The sequence below is a fragment of the Miniopterus natalensis genome, chromosome 14 (assembly GCF_054644295.1).
Source record: "Miniopterus natalensis isolate mMinNat1 chromosome 14, mMinNat1.hap1, whole genome shotgun sequence".
Classification (NCBI taxonomy): Eukaryota; Metazoa; Chordata; class Mammalia; order Chiroptera; family Miniopteridae; genus Miniopterus; species Miniopterus natalensis.
This window is the reverse complement of record NC_142094.1, coordinates 21,187,228-21,206,659: the sequence shown is the minus strand read 5'-3', so window position 1 is coordinate 21,206,659 and position 19,432 is coordinate 21,187,228. Positions and strand designations below refer to the sequence as shown.

At 52.8% G+C, this 19,432-nt stretch overlaps 1 protein-coding gene across 4 annotated transcripts in view; it reads left to right on the top strand.

Moving 5' to 3' along the window:
• CDH23 (cadherin related 23) overlaps positions 1-19,432 on the top strand; it is a 338,466-nt gene that overhangs the window by 307,945 nt on the left and 11,089 nt on the right. For all 4 annotated transcript variants that reach the window (XM_087824365.1, XM_087824361.1, XM_087824363.1 and 1 more), the window contains 14 exons: positions 117-236; positions 909-1,089; positions 4,599-4,732; positions 5,347-5,556; positions 6,111-6,218; positions 7,575-7,677; positions 9,004-9,129; positions 9,860-10,063; positions 11,443-11,901; positions 14,881-14,997; positions 16,108-16,332; positions 17,031-17,200; positions 17,426-17,563; positions 18,502-18,621. In XM_087824365.1, coding sequence (XP_087680491.1) covers positions 117-236; positions 909-1,089; positions 4,599-4,732; positions 5,347-5,556; positions 6,111-6,218; positions 7,575-7,677; positions 9,004-9,129; positions 9,860-10,063; positions 11,443-11,901; positions 14,881-14,997; positions 16,108-16,332; positions 17,031-17,200; positions 17,426-17,563; positions 18,502-18,621 — 2,415 coding nt within the window. The remainder of the gene's footprint in view (positions 1-116; positions 237-908; positions 1,090-4,598; positions 4,733-5,346; positions 5,557-6,110; positions 6,219-7,574; positions 7,678-9,003; positions 9,130-9,859; positions 10,064-11,442; positions 11,902-14,880; positions 14,998-16,107; positions 16,333-17,030; positions 17,201-17,425; positions 17,564-18,501; positions 18,622-19,432) is intronic.

Here is a 19,432-nt window from a genome sequence, read left to right as displayed (position 1 = left end):
GATGTCAGGGCCTACCTGCTGGGGTGGTCAGAGTGTCCCATGAAGGAGCTGGTCCCCAGGGTGACCTAGGCCCACTACCCATTGATCTACCCTTGTTCCTTCTGTGTATCCCCCAGGGTGTCATCAGTGCTGCCAAGGAGCTGGACTACGAGATCAGCCATGGCCGCTACACCCTGATCGTCACAGCCACAGACCAGTGCCCCATCTTGTCCCGCCGCCTCACCTCCACCACCACGGTGGGTGGGTGGGAGGGACACAGTCCCAACATGCGGGTGGGAGGTGGATGGAGCCCAGAATGCTCAAAAGGGGAAAAGTGGCAGGGAAAGATTGTCCAGGAGAAACACTTAAATCCAAGAGCCCCGTCCTGGTCTCAGCAACTCACCCAAACTTGCTGTGTGACCTTGAGGAAGTTGATGAACTTCTCTGTGTGGTCGCAGCTATCAGATAGATGACAACACCTGCCTTACTCCCCTTCATGGGAGGAGCACAAACTCTAGTCAAACCAGCAGAAGTTCATATCCCTGATCTTTCATTTCCTAGCTGTGTGGCTTTGGACAAGTCACTTAACCAACCTGAGCTTCACTTCCCTTCTCTATGAAAATGGGAAAATAAAAACCATTGCAGGGTGTGGGAGGAGCAAATGAGACCATGTCAAATGACCATAATATAGCAATAAATAGAAACTCAGAGCATCATTGTCAAAAATCTGAGTACGCCTATCAGACGGCTTCGGCAGTAACAATAACTCATCCATGCATAGCTTCAAAGGCCCCCACATCCATATCTCATCTGATTCTTGCATCAGCCCCATGAGGCAGGCTTATTGGGTCCAGTTTCCAGATGAGGAATCTGGGCCCAACACAAGGCTGGCTGAGGTGCGGCCCAGCTAAGCTTGTGCACCATCTCAGGTGCTTGTGAACATGAATGACATCAACGACAACGTGCCCACCTTCCCCCGAGACTATGAGGGACCGTTTGATGTCACCGAGGGCCAGCCGGGGCCTAGAGTGTGGACCTTCCTGGCCTATGACCGGGACTCGGGCCCCAACGGGCAGGTGGAGTACAGCATCGTGGATGGAGACCCTCTGGGTGAGTGGGGCCTGAGCTGGGCAGTGGGGGCAGCTCAACCTGCGGGCCTTGTCACCACCACCCCCCTCCCACTCAGGAGCAGAATGAGAAAGGAGGCCCCAAGGCAGTGAGCCTCACCGCTGTGTGATTCTGCCCTCTCTCTGGGCCTCAGTTTCCCCATCTAAAAGATGGTGAAAATAATCTCCCATAGATACGGTGAGAGCATTCTGAAATCGGTACAGAGGCTAGTAGCCACGGAGGGCCACAGACCCTTTGAGAATCAAATAGAAAATGCCCCTGTGTCGTACCCAGAGAAGAGGTTCCAGGGTAGAAGAAGGACAGGCTTCCTTGCTCCAAACCTTCAGGACCCCCAAATACACACAGTACCGGATTTCTCTGCGTATCTCATCACCACCTGTCCATGGCCTCACAGCGGACAGTCAGAGCCCGATGGTAACCTCAGGATCACCAAGCACTACCCATGTGAGAATAAATATGCCGTGGCCTAATGGTGTGCTGGAGCGGCTCACATGGTCATGATCTCTACTCCCCACATCTCTTCCCACCTCCTGCTTCAGTGACACCATGTTGGTAACTTGAAAAATTGGCAAGTGCTACAAATCAGAGCTGTTTTCTGGGAGAACTGGTTTAGCCACACACCACAGGTGAAGGGACAAGCTCCAGGCTACTCAGCTTCAAGGTCACCTTCCCACCATTGCAGCCTGAGTCTGGAAGGGCAGCATCAGTGATGACAGGCTCATGTAAGCCCCACTAAGGTGTAGGAAGGAAAACAGCTGGGAAACAGGCCATGTCTACTTGAGCTTCCTGCCAACCCCAGCCTTCTCAGCTGCCTCTTCTGGTCAGACCCACTCCTTGGACACCCCTCCTTTCTTACATCTCATTCTCCCTGAAAGCCCCCCAGCTCCTTGAGGAGGCTGCCTAGGCTCCCTTTCAGAATGTCCCTAATGATACCAAGGGCTGCCATGGATCTAGCACACACAAGGTGGAACAGGCCTTGTCCAGCACCAGCACAACCCTGCAGTGGCACCTCTTTATTAGCCCATTTCTCAGATGAGGACATCAAGGCAGGACTCATTAACATGACCAAGAGCCCAAAGGAGTGAAATCAGGATGCAGACCTGTATATGACTGGATGGAAGCCTCTGCATTTAACCCCCTATCTCTGGAAGGAGTGGAGTGGAGTGGAGTGGAGTGGAGTGGAGTGGAGTGGAGTGGAGTGGAGTCGAGTGGAGTCGAGTGGAGTCGAGTGGAGTCGAGTGGAGTCGAGTGGAGTGGTAGGGAGTTCAGGCCCCGGGTCAAGCTAAGGAGGATAACTTACTTCATGGGGGCCTTTAGCCTACTCACTTCCCCCATTAAGCTGACTTCTTAGGACTCTAGCCTGGCCCCCGCTCCCAGAGCCTCAGGCCTTGCTCCCCTGAGCCTTCAGAACCTCTTCCTTGCCTTCTTTTAAGGGTGTGGCTGGCTTTGGAGAGGGCAGGAGGCCATCTGCTTGCACATGGCCAGGGGCTGAGACAGGGCTGGGAAACTCCTAGAAGGGAATCCTCAGTTCTTTAGAGACCTTGAAGTATCAGGCTCAGGAAATCCTGCTTTAAGCTGTCTGCGGGGCTGCTGGGAGCAGAAGAACTGGTGGGAAACCCCAGCTGCAGGTGAGCCTTGAAGGGGAAGTTTTTTTAAATCAGAGCAGTAAGAACTGGGGGCCGGGAATGGTGAGGTAGGATGTGAAGGGGCAGGCAGAGAAAATTGTTGGAGAGCTTGGGCCTCTGTCCTTGCTGTGCCCTCATGTGTTATGTGTTCCTGAGCAGTCAGTGCCCCACTCTGGGCCTTTCCTCCCAGGTGTCGAAAGGGAAAGTGAGGGAAGTACCTTTCTCCCTGTTCCCCGTTCCTGGGGGAGTACATACAGGTAACCCCTTCTTCTTCACCCTCTCCCTACCTTCCTGACCCACCTTTCCTCCCCTTCTATCCAACTGGGCTCCCACTTACTCCCCTGGCTTCTTGCCGCTCTGCTCTTCTCCTCTACCCCCTCCCTGTTCTCACCCTCCTTCCTGAACCTCCCACCCTGCTCAGCTCTGAGTGGTGGTGTCTGGAAAGACCACCAGTCCCATGGGATGCAGTAGGCTGAGTCCCAGAGCGCTGGGTTGGAATCCTGGTCTGTTAACTTGCTGGGAGAGCTTAGACAAGTCATCCCATTTCATTTTCTGGTTTTGGCTCTTGTGTTGTATAAGTCCTTTATATATTTTGGATATTAACCCCTTATCAGATATATTATCTGCATATACTCTCATTCAGTAGGTTGCCTTTTCATTTTCTTGGATTCCTTTGCTGTGCAGAAGCCTTTTAGTTCGATGTGGTCCCACTTGTCTATTTTTGCTGTTGTTGCCTTTTGGTGTCAAATCCAAAAATTCATTGCCAAGACCAATGCCAAGGAGCTTACTGCCTATGTTTACTTCTAGGAGTTTTATGGTTTCAGATCTTACACTCAAGTCCTTAATCCGTTTTGAGTTCATTTTTGTGTGTGGTGCGAGACAGTGGTTTCATTTCGTCCTTGTGCCTGTGGCTGTCCTGTTTTCCCAGCACCATTTATTGTTCTTTCTTCATTGAATATTCTTGCTCCCTTGTCATAAATGACCGTATATGTGTGAGTTTATTTCTGGGCTCTCTCTTCAGTTCCGTTGACCTATGTCTGTTTTTATGCCAAAACCATATTGTTTTGATTACCGTAGTTTTGTCATATAGTTTGAAATTAGGGACCATGATGCCTGCAGCCCTATTCTTTCTCAAGGTTGCTTTGGCTATTTGGGGTCTTTTGTTGTTCCATACAAATTTTAGAATTGTCTATTCTATTTCTATAAAATGCCATTGGAATTTTGATAGGGATTGCATTGAACCTGTAGATGGATTGGGGTAGTATGGATTTTAACAATAAGAATTCTTCTCATCTATGAGCACAGAATATCTTCCATTCATTTGTGTCTTCAGTGTCTTTCTTATATCTTATGGTTTTCAATGTGCAGGTCTTTCACCTCCTTGGTTAATTCATTCCTAGGTATTTTATTCTTTTTGATGCAGTTGTAAATGTGATTGTTTTCTTACTTTCTCTTTTTGATAGCTCATCATTAGTGTAAAGAAATGCAACAGATTTTTGTATATTGATTGTGTATCCTGCAAGTTTACTGAATCCCACTGTTTCAGTGTGACCATCTCCCCCAGAGTCCATCCCTAGCCTGCCCATGAGCCAGGGACGGAAACTGGCCTGGCATCTCAGGCACATCAGGGCGCGAGCAGGCCCAGGCCCACCTGCGCCCAGCAGTTATCTGTTCCCCTTCCTCCCACACTTCCCAGACCTTGGCAGGTCCCATGAGAATCTGAAGCTGGGGGCACTGGAGGACCCACACCCCAGGTGCCTCCCCTCCTGGCGAGTAAGATTTGCTAGAGCAAGTGGGAGAGGCCTGAGCTCTCCACTACCGTTGGCCATTCCCAGCTAACTCTGGCCTCTCCTGGGCTGCACCCAGGGGAGTTTTTGATCTCTCCTGTGGAGGGTGTGCTGCGGGTCCGGAAGGATGTGGAGCTGGACCGAGAAACCATTGCCTTCTATAACCTGACCATCTGCGCTCGTGACAGAGGGGTGCCCCCTCTCAGTTCCACGGTGAGTCTGGGGGCCCCATTCTACTGGCTTTATCTTGCTGCCCCTTGAACTCTCCACAGAGACTCCTGTAAATGCTGCCACCCCCGAGCCCAGAGTGGCCACGTGCTGCTCTGGAGCCAGTCCAGGCCCTCGGGGCCCCTAACAGACTCTTGAGTGCATCTTGGGGCTCACCCGTGGAGGCTGGCCCTGGGGCGTGGCAGCCATGGCCACCCAGAGATGTCCACCCACAGCAGCTCTCTGGGGAGGGAGGGAGGGAGGCTGCCCCGTGAACGGGACCCTGCCCGTCACCGGTCTTTTCAGCTGGCTCTGCGCCACCTCTGCCTTGTTACCTGTCCCGCTTCCCTCTTATCCTCATTTTCATCTCCTGCCTTTTGCATGATCACTTTCGCCTTCCCCTTCCTCTGTCTCCTCCGGGATCACCAGGATCACCGCCTGCACCTTCCTGCCTCAGTCACCGCCCCTTCGCTACCGGCCCTCTCACCCGAGGGCTCCCCTGACTGCCGTGTCCACCTAACCCTCTCCCTCTCCCTCTCCCTCTCCCTCTCCCTCCTCCTCCTCTCGGCCCCCCATGCCCCCTTTTCTCCTTCACCTCTCCGTCCCCTGGCATGCCCTAGATGCTGGTAGGGATTCGGGTGCTGGACATCAACGACAACGACCCCGTGCTGCTGAACCTCCCCATGAACGTCACCATCAGCGAGAACAGCCCCGTCTCCAGCTTCGTCGCCCACATCCTGGCCAGTGATGCCGACAGCGGGTGCAACGCACTCCTCACCTTTAACATCACCGCAGGCAACCGGGAGCGGGCCTTCTCCATCAATGCCACGGTAGGGTCTGAACTGACCCTGGGGTTCCTCGGGGGTTTTCCTAAAAGAAGACCCTGCCCTCGAGGCTTTTCTATTTCGCTCTCTAGTCCCCTTCTGGTTCCATTTCCTCCTCAAGCCTCCTTTCTACACTGGGACTCGGAGTCTCTATGGGAGTATGGACTTTTAGGTTCCCAGCTAAGCCATCTCTGGGGTCCCTGTCACCCCCCAGGCTTGTCATGTGCAAATATGGGGCCAGAGCCTCAGTACCACTTGGTTTGTACTAAGATGCCCCAGGAAGTCTTCATTTGACATCTTGGAGTGTTACCAGCTGCTGGCACCATGGGGTCCTCAGAGGACCCATCCCCTTGAGACAGCAACACCTGAGCACGGGGGGGTCACTCTTGCCCTGGCGACACCTTGCTGGTCCATTTAAGCCTTAGAGACCATCCCTTCCATGATTTAGGGAGGGATTCACAGTCACTGGCGAAGCACAGGCAGAGCAGGTGGGCAACTGTGGGCCAAGCTCAAAGTGGGGAACAGGTCGCTACTCAGCTCAACAGCCGTCCTCATCCCAGTCAGGGGTCGTCACTGTGAACCGGCCACTGGACCGCGAGCGGATCCCAGAGTATAAGCTGACCATTTCTGTGAAGGACAACCCGGAGAACCCACGCATAGCCCGGAGGGTGAGGCTGGAGGGCACGGCATGGGGATGGGGGAAGCAGGGCCGGGTGCTTAAGACACACAGGCGGCCTGGCAGGAGGGTTGGATGCACAGGCCTTGGAGTGAGCAAGTGCTGGGTTCAAATCCCAGTTCTGCCTGTCAGTGGGTGTGTGACTCTGGCCAGTCAATTTCTCTCAGCCTCCATTCTCTTTTTCTTCTGCAAATTGAAAACCACACCTACCCCAAGGTTGCAGAGAGGACTTGAAGGAGCGAATATCTGTAAAGTTCTCAGCACAGTACCTGGCACATGGCCAACACTCAGGGAACTATCACCTTCTGCCCTCAAACCGCTGGCATTTGGGCGCACACCACAGTTGTGTGTGCATGTCACCCACATGCCGAAAGGGTTGCATTTTCCCTTAGAGGATGACTTTTCCCTCAAAAGTCAAAGAAATTGTTTCTCTTTACCAAGAAGAGGTGGATATTGCAAGCAAACTGTCCCTTTTGGGGATGGGCTTCAGCCCTCCCAGCCCATGAGGTCTGGGACAGGATCATTGGGTCTGGCTTGTGTCAGCAATGCTTCTGACTAGTTGCATGGCTCAGTCAAGGCGCTACCCTTTCTGGGCCTCAGTTTCCCCATCTGTATAGGCCAAGGAGACTTCAGGCTGGAGGTGCTTGTAAGCCATTGGCCTCTCTCATTCTGTGCTCCTCTCTTTCCTTCTCTCACTCCTCTCCCCTTCTTTTCTCTCCTGCTCTCGTGCCCTTCCTCTGCCTGTGCTGTGGGAGGGACTGGGCCACCCTGGGAAGCAGCAGCATTGAGTGATGGGAGTCAGGAGGCTTGGGAGCCAGCCCCACTCTGCTGCTAACTTGCTGTGCTGCTGAACAGTCACCTCTGGGCCTCGGTTTCCTTGACTCTCCAGTGGAGGTTCCAAGAGGTCAGAACTATGACTGGTTTTTGAAAAGCATGAAGTGCAGCCCTGGGTGAGAGTTTGGATGAATTCTAACGGGGCATCAGGCAGGCCTGGAAGGTCTGAAAACCAACACTCATCTTCCTGCCTGCAGTCCTTTCTTACCATGAAAAAGACCTGATTAAATGCGGTTCACATCCATCCTTCTGTGAACTTCATAACAGCTCTGTGAAGGAGTTAAGATCCCATTTGCCAGACTGGAAAACTGAGGCCCAGCTAGGGGAAATTATTTGCTTAAGGCCACCTAGTGACCTGCTAGCACAGCAGGAACTTGAACCCAGGTCTCTGGACCCCTAATGTGGGCTTTTTAATCCCCCATCTCTGAGCTCTGACCCCCCTCTCAGCCTTCCTCCACTGGAGCGCTTTGCTAGAATATGGCCTACAGCCTGCCTCCCACCATGCCTCCCACAGGATTTTGACTTGCTGCTGATCTTTCTTGCGGACGAGAATGACAACCACCCCCTCTTCACTGAGAGCACCTACCAGGCAGAGGTGATGGAGAACTCGCCCGCTGGTAGGTGCTGGGCCCACCTGGGAACTCCTGCTGCTACCAGGCACCACCTGGGCCCCAGATGCCTGTGGACCCACCTTGTGCCTGAGGTGGGCCCCACTGAGGCCCGGCTAGGGAGGCAGCCTCACCACATAGCTGAACACAGCTGGCAGGTGCAAAGGGCTGTGGACGGAAGGGAGGGGAACAGCTCCAAGGGGCTGGCAGGCCTGGGCTTCCAGGCCTCTTAGGGACCACCAAAGAGGCCACAAGTCTGGTTGGAAGTGGTCATTTGTCCTCAAAGTGGCCTGAGAGCAGCCCCAGTGCTCCCCAAGAGGAGCAGTTAAGTGTGAGGACTACCCAGGATGGGAGCAAGCCCACCCTCCCTCTTCCCTCCACCCCAGTAGCACAGGGCATCCTGGAGGCTTCTGGAAGCTTCAGGAGCATCTCTAATCATAGATGGGGGCCAGGGGGCCCTGTGTAGGCCAGCGTAGCTCTTTTCCCAAAACACATGCACTGAACACAAAACACCAGTCAGTCTCACCTCCCTTCAGAGGGACAAATCTCCTTTTTACTGTCCCCCAAGCAGGTCCCCTCACTCTTCCTCCAGCCCCCAAGATTGGATTCTAACTCAGAAAGAGATGACCTGAGAAACTCCTTGTCTCTGGCTGCATATCCCCCTATATGACTTTGTTTCTTAATCCTTCCTGTGTATATGCTCACACATGTGCCAGTACATGTTCATGTCAAGGCATATGTGTGGACTTACATGCTTACACAGACACACATAGGCATGTGGGTACCTACGCAGTGCATTTCATGTGCAAATATGCCCACACCCGCAGAGACAGGTGCACAACCAGGGGACACCCAGCCTGCGAGTGCTCCCATGTGCGTGCTCATGACCACAGGAACACAGCCCTGCACACACACGTGGATTGCTAATCATGTACAGCCAGACACCTGTATAAAGCATTGTGTACACACATGTGGACAGACTGGGAGGAGTGTGCGTACCTCGATAGGGCCCACACGCAGGGAGGGGATGTCAGGGAACTCCCAGACCCTCCCTCGGAGTGGCCAGCCTCAAAGGCTGCTGGGAAGGCAGGCGTGCTCCGGGCGGGCCGGAGGGGCTTGCTCACCACTGTTGTGTTTTCTCCCCAGCAGGGCTTTGAGGCCGCTCCCCAGGCATCTGCGTCAGTCTGCCAAGGCTGCCGCAGCCCGGCCCAGGGCCTCCCCACCCCGTCCGCCTCACCTCCCTCTCATCCATTGTCAGCCATGGCTCACCGGGAAGCGGGGGGCGGGGGCGGGGGCCGGGTTGGCCCTGCAGTGACCCCTCTTCCCCTGGTCCAGGGACCCCCCTTACGGTGCTCAACGGGCCCATCCTGGCCCTGGATGCAGACCTGGACGTCTATGCTGTGGTGACCTACCAGCTGCTGGGTGCCGAGAGTGGCCTCTTCGACATCGACAACAGCACGGGTGAGGCCTCTGCGCACCCCCCGCACCCCCAGCTTGGCTCCATGTCTCCCAGCTGGGGTGGGAGTGAGCCCACTGCTGGATCTAGGGCCTCCCTGCTCAGTGCCGGATTAGGACTCTGGATTTCCCATTCCTCAGAGCTGGATTAGGGCACCTGGGGGCCAGGTGAGAAGACCTAGGAGGAGGCTTGGGGACAATACAAGGGACCTGCTAGTGCATAAATTCCCAGCCAAGGCAGAGAGCCCCCAACCCACTCCCTCCACATCCCCAAGCCCAGGCCGGAGACTCAGGCCCCTAGTCAGCCAGAAACAGCCAAAGGTCTGTACTCAGAGCAGACCCAAAGCTCCCCAGAGGCCATGTCACATCAGTCTGGTCATAGACAATAGGCCAATTTGGTGACAGGTGACACCAAGGAGGGACATACTAGCACCTCCCTCGATAGAGCAGGTCAATCCTTCACCTTGGGTCACTCATCCCAGGCAGGACTCTGTAGAACTGCAGAGGGTACCTGGGGAGGGGACAACCCCAGGAAACTGGCACCTAGGGGATGTCCCTAAGCTTCGGTTGTTGACCTCTGGGGAAGAAAGTCATTTGTTGCTTTCTCTGCCCCTCTTTCATCTCTTCCCCACACTGTGCTGGGTCTTTCAATGTACCTCCCGGTTGGCTCTCATCCCCTTTCCCCACTGCACCCCTTTTCCTTTGCATCTCTCTGGCTGGTCGCACTGGATGTCAGGCGTGGTGACAGTGAGGTCAGGTGTTGTCATTGACCGGGAGGCCTTCTCACCTCCCGTCTTGGAGCTGCTGCTGCTAGCTGAGGACATTGGGCTGCTCAACGGCACTGCTGACCTGATTGTCACCATCCTGGATGACAATGACAACTGGCCCACCTTTAGCCCTGCTGCCCTCACCATCCACCTGCTGGAGAACTGCCCGCCAGGTAAGCAGGGTGCAGGGCACAGGCCCCGCCCCAGGCGGGAGCTGGCTGGTGGTCCTTGGGGATTAGAGCCTCCCAGGTTGGAGCAGAATTCACCTCCAGGGGGAGGACAGGCAGTGGGGTGGGTGGAGAGAGCCCCAGAGAGGGAGTCAGGAGACCCAGGTCCCCCTCGCTTCCCGTCTCTGATCCACAGTGTCTTGTCTGCAAAACAAGACTATTAAGAAACGTTCCTGGGTGAAGAGACTATTTTAAAGTCAAAATAGTATTAATGTGATTCCCATCAAAATCAAATAAGATTTTGGGGGTAAATTTGATTCAGAAAGTTATCTGGAAGAATGAGAACATTTTGAAAAATAAGTATAATAAAGCCAGATTTGCCCTACCTGATACTAAAACATATTACAGAACTACAGTATTTAAAACCATGAGACATGAGCAAAGCAGTCTGGGGCAAAGTAGCCCAGAAACAGACACCAGTAAGTTAAAGAATGTAATATTAATGTGATAAAGGACACAATGAGGCCAGTAGTGAAAACTAATTATTTAGTGTGCAAAACATCTATTAACATTTAGTGTAGATTCTTGCCCCATATAATACACCAAAATGAAAGCCAAAGACATTCTAAAGAAAAGATTAAAAAGTAGGAAACAGCCTGACCGGTGTCGCTCAGCGGCTGAGCATCGGCCTAGGATCTAGGAGATCGTGGTTCGATTCCCGGCCAGGGCACATGCCCAGGGTTGCAGGTTCGATCCCCAGCAGGGGGTGTGCAGGAGGCAGCCCATCAGTGACTCCCTGTCATTGATGTTTCTCTCTCTCTCTCTCTCTCCCCCTCTCTCTGAAATCAATAAAGACACTTTTTAAAAAAGTAGAAAACATTAAAAAGTAAAAGAAAAGCATTAGGTGAATATTTATCTGACTTCAGGATAAGAAGGTTCTAAGCATACAAGAAACAGAAGAACTTAAAAAAGGAAAAATATTAAATTTCAGTGCCTGTACATTTAAACTTCTTTACTTCAAGTAATTATAACCAATATTGAAAGGCAAACAACAAACAGAAAAAAGATATTTGTCACAAGTTATAATGATGTAATTTGTATAAATTGACAGAAAAATGGGCAGATTCACAGAAAGGATACAATTCACAGAAGATACAACTAATCATTAAATTATTAAAAAGTGTTCAATGCCACAAATAATCGAAGAATGTAAAATAAAATAACATACTGTTTTGCACAAAATTGCAAACATGAAAAGTATATAAAGGTATATGCTGGCAAGGCAGTGGTGAGAAGGGGTCCTTGTGGACCACCAACAAATGTATGTTATTGTGATGTTTTTAGAAGAAGCCACTGTGCTCAGCTACTCCCCATTTTCCCCTCAGGATTCTCAGTCCTTCAGGTCACAGCCACAGATGAGGACAGTGGCCTCAATGGGGAGCTAGTCTACCGAATAGAAGCCGGGGCCCAGGACCGCTTCCTCATCCACCCGGTCACGGGGGTCATCCGCGTGGGCAATGTCACCATTGACAGGGAGGAGCAGGAATCCTACAGGCTGACAGTGGTGGCCTCCGACCGGGGCACTGTTCCTCTCTCTGGCACGGCCATCATCACTATCCTTATCGATGATGTGAATGACTGTCGCCCCGAGTTCCTCAACCCCATCCAGACGGTGAGCGTGCTGGAATCAGCCGAGCCGGGCACTGTCATTGCCAATGTCACGGCCATCGACCGTGACCTCAACCCAAAGCTGGAATACCACATCATCAGCATTGTGGCCAAGGACGACACCGACCGCCTGGTGCCCGACCAGGAGGACGCCTTTGCCGTGAATGTCAACACAGGTACAAGGGCCTGTTCCCCACTCCCCCCTCCCCCTCCTCCCTGCCCCAGTCTCTGCTCTCTGCTCTCCCCTATGACAGCACATCCTTCCCTCTTTTCTCTCTCTCCCTTTGCCCTTCCCACTCTCCTTTCTCTTCTTCCTGGACCAGTTCCCTCTCAGTCTATCGGTGTTATATGAGAGTGCCCATCTCACCACCTCTTGCCAACATCAAATATTATAAAGTTTTTATGTTTATAATTTTCAAGGAAAGTGGTGCCTTGTTTTAATCGGCATTTCTTTAATAACTAGTTAGTTGAATACTTTCTTCATATGTATATTGGCCATTTAAACCACCTGTAAGATACGTATATATATATATACACATATATATGTGTGTATCTTTAATGATATATAAAGATCTTTAATGACTTTCTTACACTATCACAAAATAAAAAGAAATGTGGCTTATCTTTTATTGTTTATGCAGTTTTTACAATTTTGATGTTTTACCATTTTCCCCAAAGTTCAGTTTTTTTGCTCCTCCGGGAGTTAGGGAAGGAATATGGGACTTCCCCACGTATGCTTCCTGGAAGGCTCAGAGGAGTGACAGAAAAACTAACATGGCTAATGCAAAATGCTACAAATTGCTACTTAGAGAAATGCATAGTAAAACGGCAATGAGATACCAGTTTTCCAAATGTGATTAGCAGATATTAGGATGCTGGACAATATTGAGTATTGGCGATTATGTGGGGACATCGGACCCCTCATACACTACTTTAGGAGTTCAGACCAGTTCCACCAACTAGATAGCAATTTAGCACAAAGTACACTTACACCTTATGACCCAGCAACTCTGCTCCTGGGTAGAATTTCCCAAGGAAACTCTCAGGTCAATAATGGTACTATCTGAGGATGTTCACTGCAGTGTTGGTGGCGGGAGTTGCAGGCCACCCATCCTTGGGAAATTGGAGACTAAAACATTGCGGGTGCGCACCATGTGATACCAGGCATCAGTTAGAAGCAACGGGTTAGACTCGCACAGAGTACCGTGGGTGGGCCTTAAAAATAAGTACTGAAAAGAGCGAGAAATAGGATGGGATATATATATACCTCAACCCATTTGCATTAAGGTAAAAGACATACAGACAAAACAATATGTGGTTTTCAATCCAGTGGTCGCCCTAGAGGAGAAGGGAAGGGGCAGGGGTATTGGAATAAAAGGGAATAGGTGCATACATAAAACAAGAGGCGTGCCAGTGACCATAGTGTGCCATGAACCGAAGAGTGTGATTAACTCAGTCTGCATCAGAGGCCTGAAGAAAAAAAGCCAGGAAAACCATGAGCACTAGAAGTCACACAGGTTAATAAACCGTGTCCCAGGTTAGCCAAGTCCCGCGGCCGTGGCCGGTCAGGACCACGGAGAGCTGCTCCGGTCCCCTGCCCGCCTGGACGCTGTGCACACAGTCCCAGTGCCTCTGCCACTTTTCTCTTTTCTGTTCTTCCCTCTGACTGACACTCTCCTCTCTACTTTTCTTTCCAGTGTCTTCTCCGCCCCCTCTTGCTCTCCCCACCTGCCTTGCCCACCTTCCCTCCCCCTTCCTCTCCTGCCAAACGGGCTCCCTCTTCCTCCCTGGCTTCCTTCCCGGCTTCCTTCCCTTCTGCCTCTTCCCCTCACAACCTCCCTCCCAAGCTTCCCTCCCTGGTCAGCTCTGAATCCCATCGCACCCCACTCCCCCCCCCATGCCCTGCAGAGCTCCACCCCCTCTGCACCCCGAACTAACTGACGTTAACCCTCTTCTCTCTTCCTCACGGCTGGCAGGCCCGCAGGTTTGAGCTCTGTTTCTCTGTCACTGTCACTTCCCACCTCATCTCCTCTCTGCTTCGCCCCATTGCCATCCTCCATACCCCCTCCCCACCCTCCCCGTCCTGTGGGGCCAGGCCAAGGCCGTGCGTGGCCCAGCCTTTGCAGACTGAATGCAGCCACCCTCTCCCCATCCTCGCTCCCCAGCCTCGGGGACCGGGGAGCGAGAGTAGGAAGAGGAGGAGGAGGCGGCAGCGGCCCCGGGTAAGTGACCTCCCCGTGACTGGGGACCCGAAGAGGACAGAAGCCCAGCAGGGGGATCTGCCAAGGGCCAAGGGAATCCCAGAGACCTCCCAGTGCCTGAGAAGGAGACAGGAGGCTGGAGCCTAGGATGGGGCAGACGGGGGGTGGAGCCACCAGGTTCTCCGGAGGCAGGAGCCGAGAGGTCCCAGTGGGGCAGCCAGCGACTGGGGTAGGCAGGGCCTCGGGAGGCAGTGGGCAGGAGAGAAGGAGAGGACGCCCTGCCAGTTCTAACAGGGGCCGCGCTCCTTTCCCACCGTCAGTCCGTGTCACGCCCTGTGTAATGGAGACAGATGTAGTCCAGACCCTCCAGCCTGTTCCACCACTGTCGCCCCCAGAGAACCCCCTCAGTGGTTTAGCGGCCTTGAACTTCCTTTACACTTGATCTCTGAAGAATACAAGCATTCTTTAAATAGTGACAAAATACACATAACAAAGTTCACCGTCTCAACCATCTTCAAGTGTACAGTAGTGGTCAGTGTACTCACATTGTTGTGGAATACAAAGCATTTTTAAACAAGCAATTACATGCCATTCTCTATGTGCCAAGCCCTGTCCTAAGCCCTTTACTTTACACTCATTGAAATTGTTACCATCCCCAAAATAGCCCTAGGTGGTAGGTACTGTACTTATCCTGATTTTGCAGATGAGGAAACAGAGATGCAGAGAGGTTAAATAAGTTGCCCAAGGTCACTGTCTAGAAAGCAGTGAGTGATTTGCCCCAACTCACAGGTGGCTGTGGTCTCATACCAACCAAAAATGAGACCAGCAAGTCCCACGTCCACTGGGGACCATTGCCCTCGGTGGGGATTGGGCGGGTTGGCCAAGAGGACCCCTGGGAGGCACAGATTTTAGAGGGTTCCCCTCGGGTTGAGCCTGACCTGATCTGGTCTACAGGGTCTGTAATGGTGAAGTCCCCCCTGAACCGGGAGCTGGTTGCCACCTATGAGGTCACTCTCTCGGTGATTGACAATGCCAGCGACCTACCAGAGCGCTCTGTCAGCGTGCCAAATGGTAAGGTTCCCCACAGGCATCTCCCATTGGTTATTCAGACTGATGAGGGCAGGAGGGGCAGGCTGAGAAGAGCAAAGGTGTCGCCCCAGGAAGGAAGCAGCAGACCCAGAGGGATGTGAAAGGTGGCAGCTACAGTGAGGCCTAGAGTGGCTGTGTGTCCCATTTGTTAGGTAGAGCTCAGCAGTGGGGGGTCCAGAAGCCCAGAATTGTGTGTGTTCATGAACCCCAAGGCCCAGAGTGGGAAGGAGGCTTGGTGGAGGCTGGACAGGAACTGAGAAAAGATAGGTTAAAGAGACTTAGGTTGGAATCCATTGTCAGAACTGGTAATGAGGTTGTGGCTGGGATGTGAGACAGAAACCTCAGATCTGATAGGAAGCCACAAGGTCATCCCAGAAGAAGAAAAGCACAAGGAAAGGTGATGGGAAGCCACAGATACCACATTGGGGTGCACAGGCACTACGGCAGAGGAGAGAGGGGAATGGGTGCTGCCTTCCACAGGCCGGCACAGGCCTCTTGCCTGCAGCCTGAGGCGTGAGCTGGAAGGGGCTGCTAGAGTCATGGATTTTGTTGGGGGGAAGTGGAGAGCAGAAGGGGGATGTAGGAATAGGATAGCCTCAAGTGGCCTCTGCCATGAGACAGGATAGCTGCTGGGGTGGGGAAATAGGCCTGGCAGATATTGTCTGCTTGTCTTTACAGCCCAGAGGACCAAGTTTTCAGGAAGGAAGGTCAGACTTGTTCATCTCCTACATGTCCTACACTCAGAGGGCAGAGGGCTGGTTATATAGAGGGAATGACTCAGGAGACAGAAGGCTGGATCATGGAAAGGGCCTCCCTGGACAGGTTAGGAAACTAAGGCACAGTAGGGCCAGGGGCTCCACCAAGGTTACTCAGCCAGCTGGTAGAACCCAAGCCCCTTTTTTCTATGGAAGAATGAGACCATACTCAAGGAAAGTGTCATGTGCCATCACCCAAGGGTGGATTAAGCTTCAGGGATCCGAGGAGGTCTGTGGGATGCTGCCATCCTCTCCAGGCATAGCTGAGACTTAGGAAGGCCTGGCCCAGCCACATTGGTGCCCCTCACATCACCCTTACCCCCTGCCTTCACCCCAGCCAAGCTGACAGTCAACATCTTGGATGTCAATGACAACACGCCACGGTTCAAGCCCTTTGGGATCACCTACTACACAGAGAAGGTCCTGGAGGGGGCCACCCCAGGCACCACGCTCATCGCTGTAGCAGCCGTGGACCCTGACAAGGGCCTCAATGGGCTGATCACCTACAGCCTACTGGACCTGATGCCCCCAGGCTACGTTCAGCTGGAAGACTCCTCAGCGGGTATGTGGGACATCTGCCAGAGGACGGTTGGGGGCATGTGTGTGACCGTTTAACATCCAAGAGGGACCATAGCCCACTTCTTACCCTCCAGGTGTGGCCACACCATGGCCCCTCAGTGGACTGGGTCAGAGCCAATATGGCCAATGTTCCAGTCACTCCCAGATACTAGAGGAAAGGACAGAATGCTTTGTTCCCGGTTGAGATGGCCACTTTAAGGCCCTCTGGAAACCTGGGACACTCCGCCACCATCTCCACCACCCAAGCTTTCACTACAGTAGTCCCTTGGTATCAAAGGGGGATTGGTCTCAGGATCCCCCACAGATACCAAAATTCATAGATGCTCAAGTTCCAATAGTCAGCCCTCCATCTATATCCACAGTTCCACATCCATAGGTTCAACCAACAGCAGATACAGCAGATTGAAACCTGAGGATATGGAGGGCTGACAATATCAGTATCACTTAGGAAGCAAGAAGGCCAAGAGGGAGTATCTCAGAGGAGGTCCTGGACATGTTGATGTTCATCTTTTGCCAGTTGCTCTCAGCCCCCTGACCTGCCACTGGGCAGTGCTGCCTGGCCACCCTCCTTCAGGGGACCACACCTGCCCCTCAGAGTTCTAGATCCTTCTCTTCATACTTTAGAGAGCTTTATAAGTGAGGAATGGCCAAAATGGCACTGGGTGTGCCTCTGTGTCTTAGGGAAGGTCATTGCCAACCGGACGGTGGACTATGAGGAAGTGCACTGGCTCAACTTTACTGTGAGGGCTGCAGACAATGGGTCCCCACCCCGGGCAGCTGAGATCCCTGTCTACCTGGAGATTGTGGACATCAATGACAACAACCCCATATTTGACGAGCCTTCCTACCAGGTGGGTGGCCAGGCCAATAAGTTGGGTCCAGGATCTGTGCCCATTCCTTGGGGCCTTTGGTCAACTTTCACTGCCACCCTTGCAGCCTCTAAGCCTCATGGGAGTGACTGCCCCATGAGCAGCTTGATGCCCTGGATTGTCTATATCAGTGAGTTCCTAGAGCAGGAGCATGGACCAGAGGACTGACATTGGCCTACTCTCTTCCCCCTGCCCATTGGGTCCCAGGAAGCCGTCTTTGAGGATGCGCCCGTGGGCACAGTCATCCTCACGGTCACTGCCACTGACGCTGACTCAGGCAACTTTGCCGTCATTGAGTACGGCCTCGTAGATGGAGAGGGCAAGTTTGCCATCAACCCCACTACGGTAAGTGGGCAATGAAGGGCGTGGGTTTGGGAGTGGGAAGTGGAAATGGCCCAGGGTCACAGGCCAAGAAGCCACCAAAAGTATTGCAGTTAATCCCCCTGTTTCTGGGCCCTGCCACCTGGAGATCTGTAGCCTCAAAGGTTTTTTTAGCCAAGTCAGCAAGCCCTGTTCTCAGAGTCCCAGACATCCTGTAGACTGAGCACACATGGAAGGAAGTGGCCAAAGTCTTTTGGAACTAGCTCTCTGTGGGACAAAAACTTCTCATATGTGTCCCTAGCAGACTAGGAAACTTGATTCAAGCCCATGTGACCACCTTTTGAAACTGTCAAAAGAGAGGCATAGGCGGCTCTGCAGAAAGTGAACACAGGGTTTGAGCACCTCCTGTATATGTGGTCCTATCCTCAGTGTACCCCTCATGTTCCCATGAGCCTCAGACTTGTGGGAGAGCAGAAACTCAAGAGAAAAGAGGGGTGATGGTTTCAGATGTATGTAAATGGGCTCAAAGCTGCTGTTTCTGCACAGAAAGATTCCTGTGGTCTGGGGGCGGTTGGTCAGACTGGGTCTTCCCCAGTTGCCGGGATGGAACTGGACTTTCCTTCCCACCATCCTCCTCTGCCCACATCCCCCTGCGTTCTGCCCTCTCAGCAGCGTTCTGTTCTTCCTGCTCCGTGTGAACGATCAGACATGCCCCTGGCCTGGCACTATGAGCAACGAATGTTTATCTGGCCAGGCAGTAAGCTCCAGCCAGAGCTGTTATTCCATCTCCAGGTGGAGTGGGGTGGTGAGGGCAAGATTGAGAGCTCCATGGGGGCAGGGGCTGTTGTCGTTTCTGTTCAGTGCTGCATCTCCAGAGTCCACAGTGGTGCCTGGCACGTGGTAGATGCTCAGTAAATACCTGTTAAATTGATGAAGGACCTGACTGCGCCCTCCTCCTATAGGGCGACATCTATGTGCTGTCCTCTCTGGACCGGGAGAAGAAGGACCACTATATCCTGACTGCCTTGGCCAAAGACAACCCTGGGGATATCGCCAGCAACCGTCGAGAAAATTCGGTGCAGGTGAGGGGTTCCAGGCTAGGCCAGGGACACCAGGGACTGGGGCTGTGGAGGCATCAAGAAAAGCCTCTAGAGATTGACCACTGGAGAGCCACCTGGTCCCCTCAGAGATGTGGCAGGAAGGAAAAGGCAAGAGCTTAGCCAGGTGGGTCACAATGGCTGTGGCTGAGGGAGATGGGGACTGTAGCAGAAATCCCTGTGCCAAACCCCTGCTAAGGCAGCTACACATACCGGGGTGTAACCCAAATAAGCCTGGAGCTCCACGTGTCCCAGAGTCCCCACGGTGTCCCATTGAAAGAAACACAGTCCAGCAACCGAACATAATTATAAAGCAATTATCTTTATTTATGTTTATTAAAGAGCATTAATAAGGGATCAGACGCGCAACCCCAGGTCTAGCGTCCACACCGTTGCTCTGAGACCAGTGACCCCTCTTCCCCATTTCTACCCCAAATCCTACTCCTTGAGGCTTTGCTTTTTCTCTCTCCCCCCTTCTTTCTGCCTTGTCCGGTCATGTCTTTCTGCTTTCAGTTCTCCCCACAATAACCTAATCATCCAAAAAACCTCTCCTGGGTGAAGAGGTGAGAAGCTGGGTGGGTACAGTCTCTCTAGCAGACGGGGGAGGGCTGGGGGCGCACACTCGCATCAGAATCCTGTCCTAGTCACAGAGCCAAGTGCTGCATGGGGAAGTGGGGGAAAGCACAGGATTCGGCCTCCCACAGTGAGGGGATGGGGTTGGAAAGTGCTTTGTGCACTGGAAGGGGCTCTTAAAATCACTGCTAGGAAAAGCTGTGGTGAGGATGCAGCCAGGCAG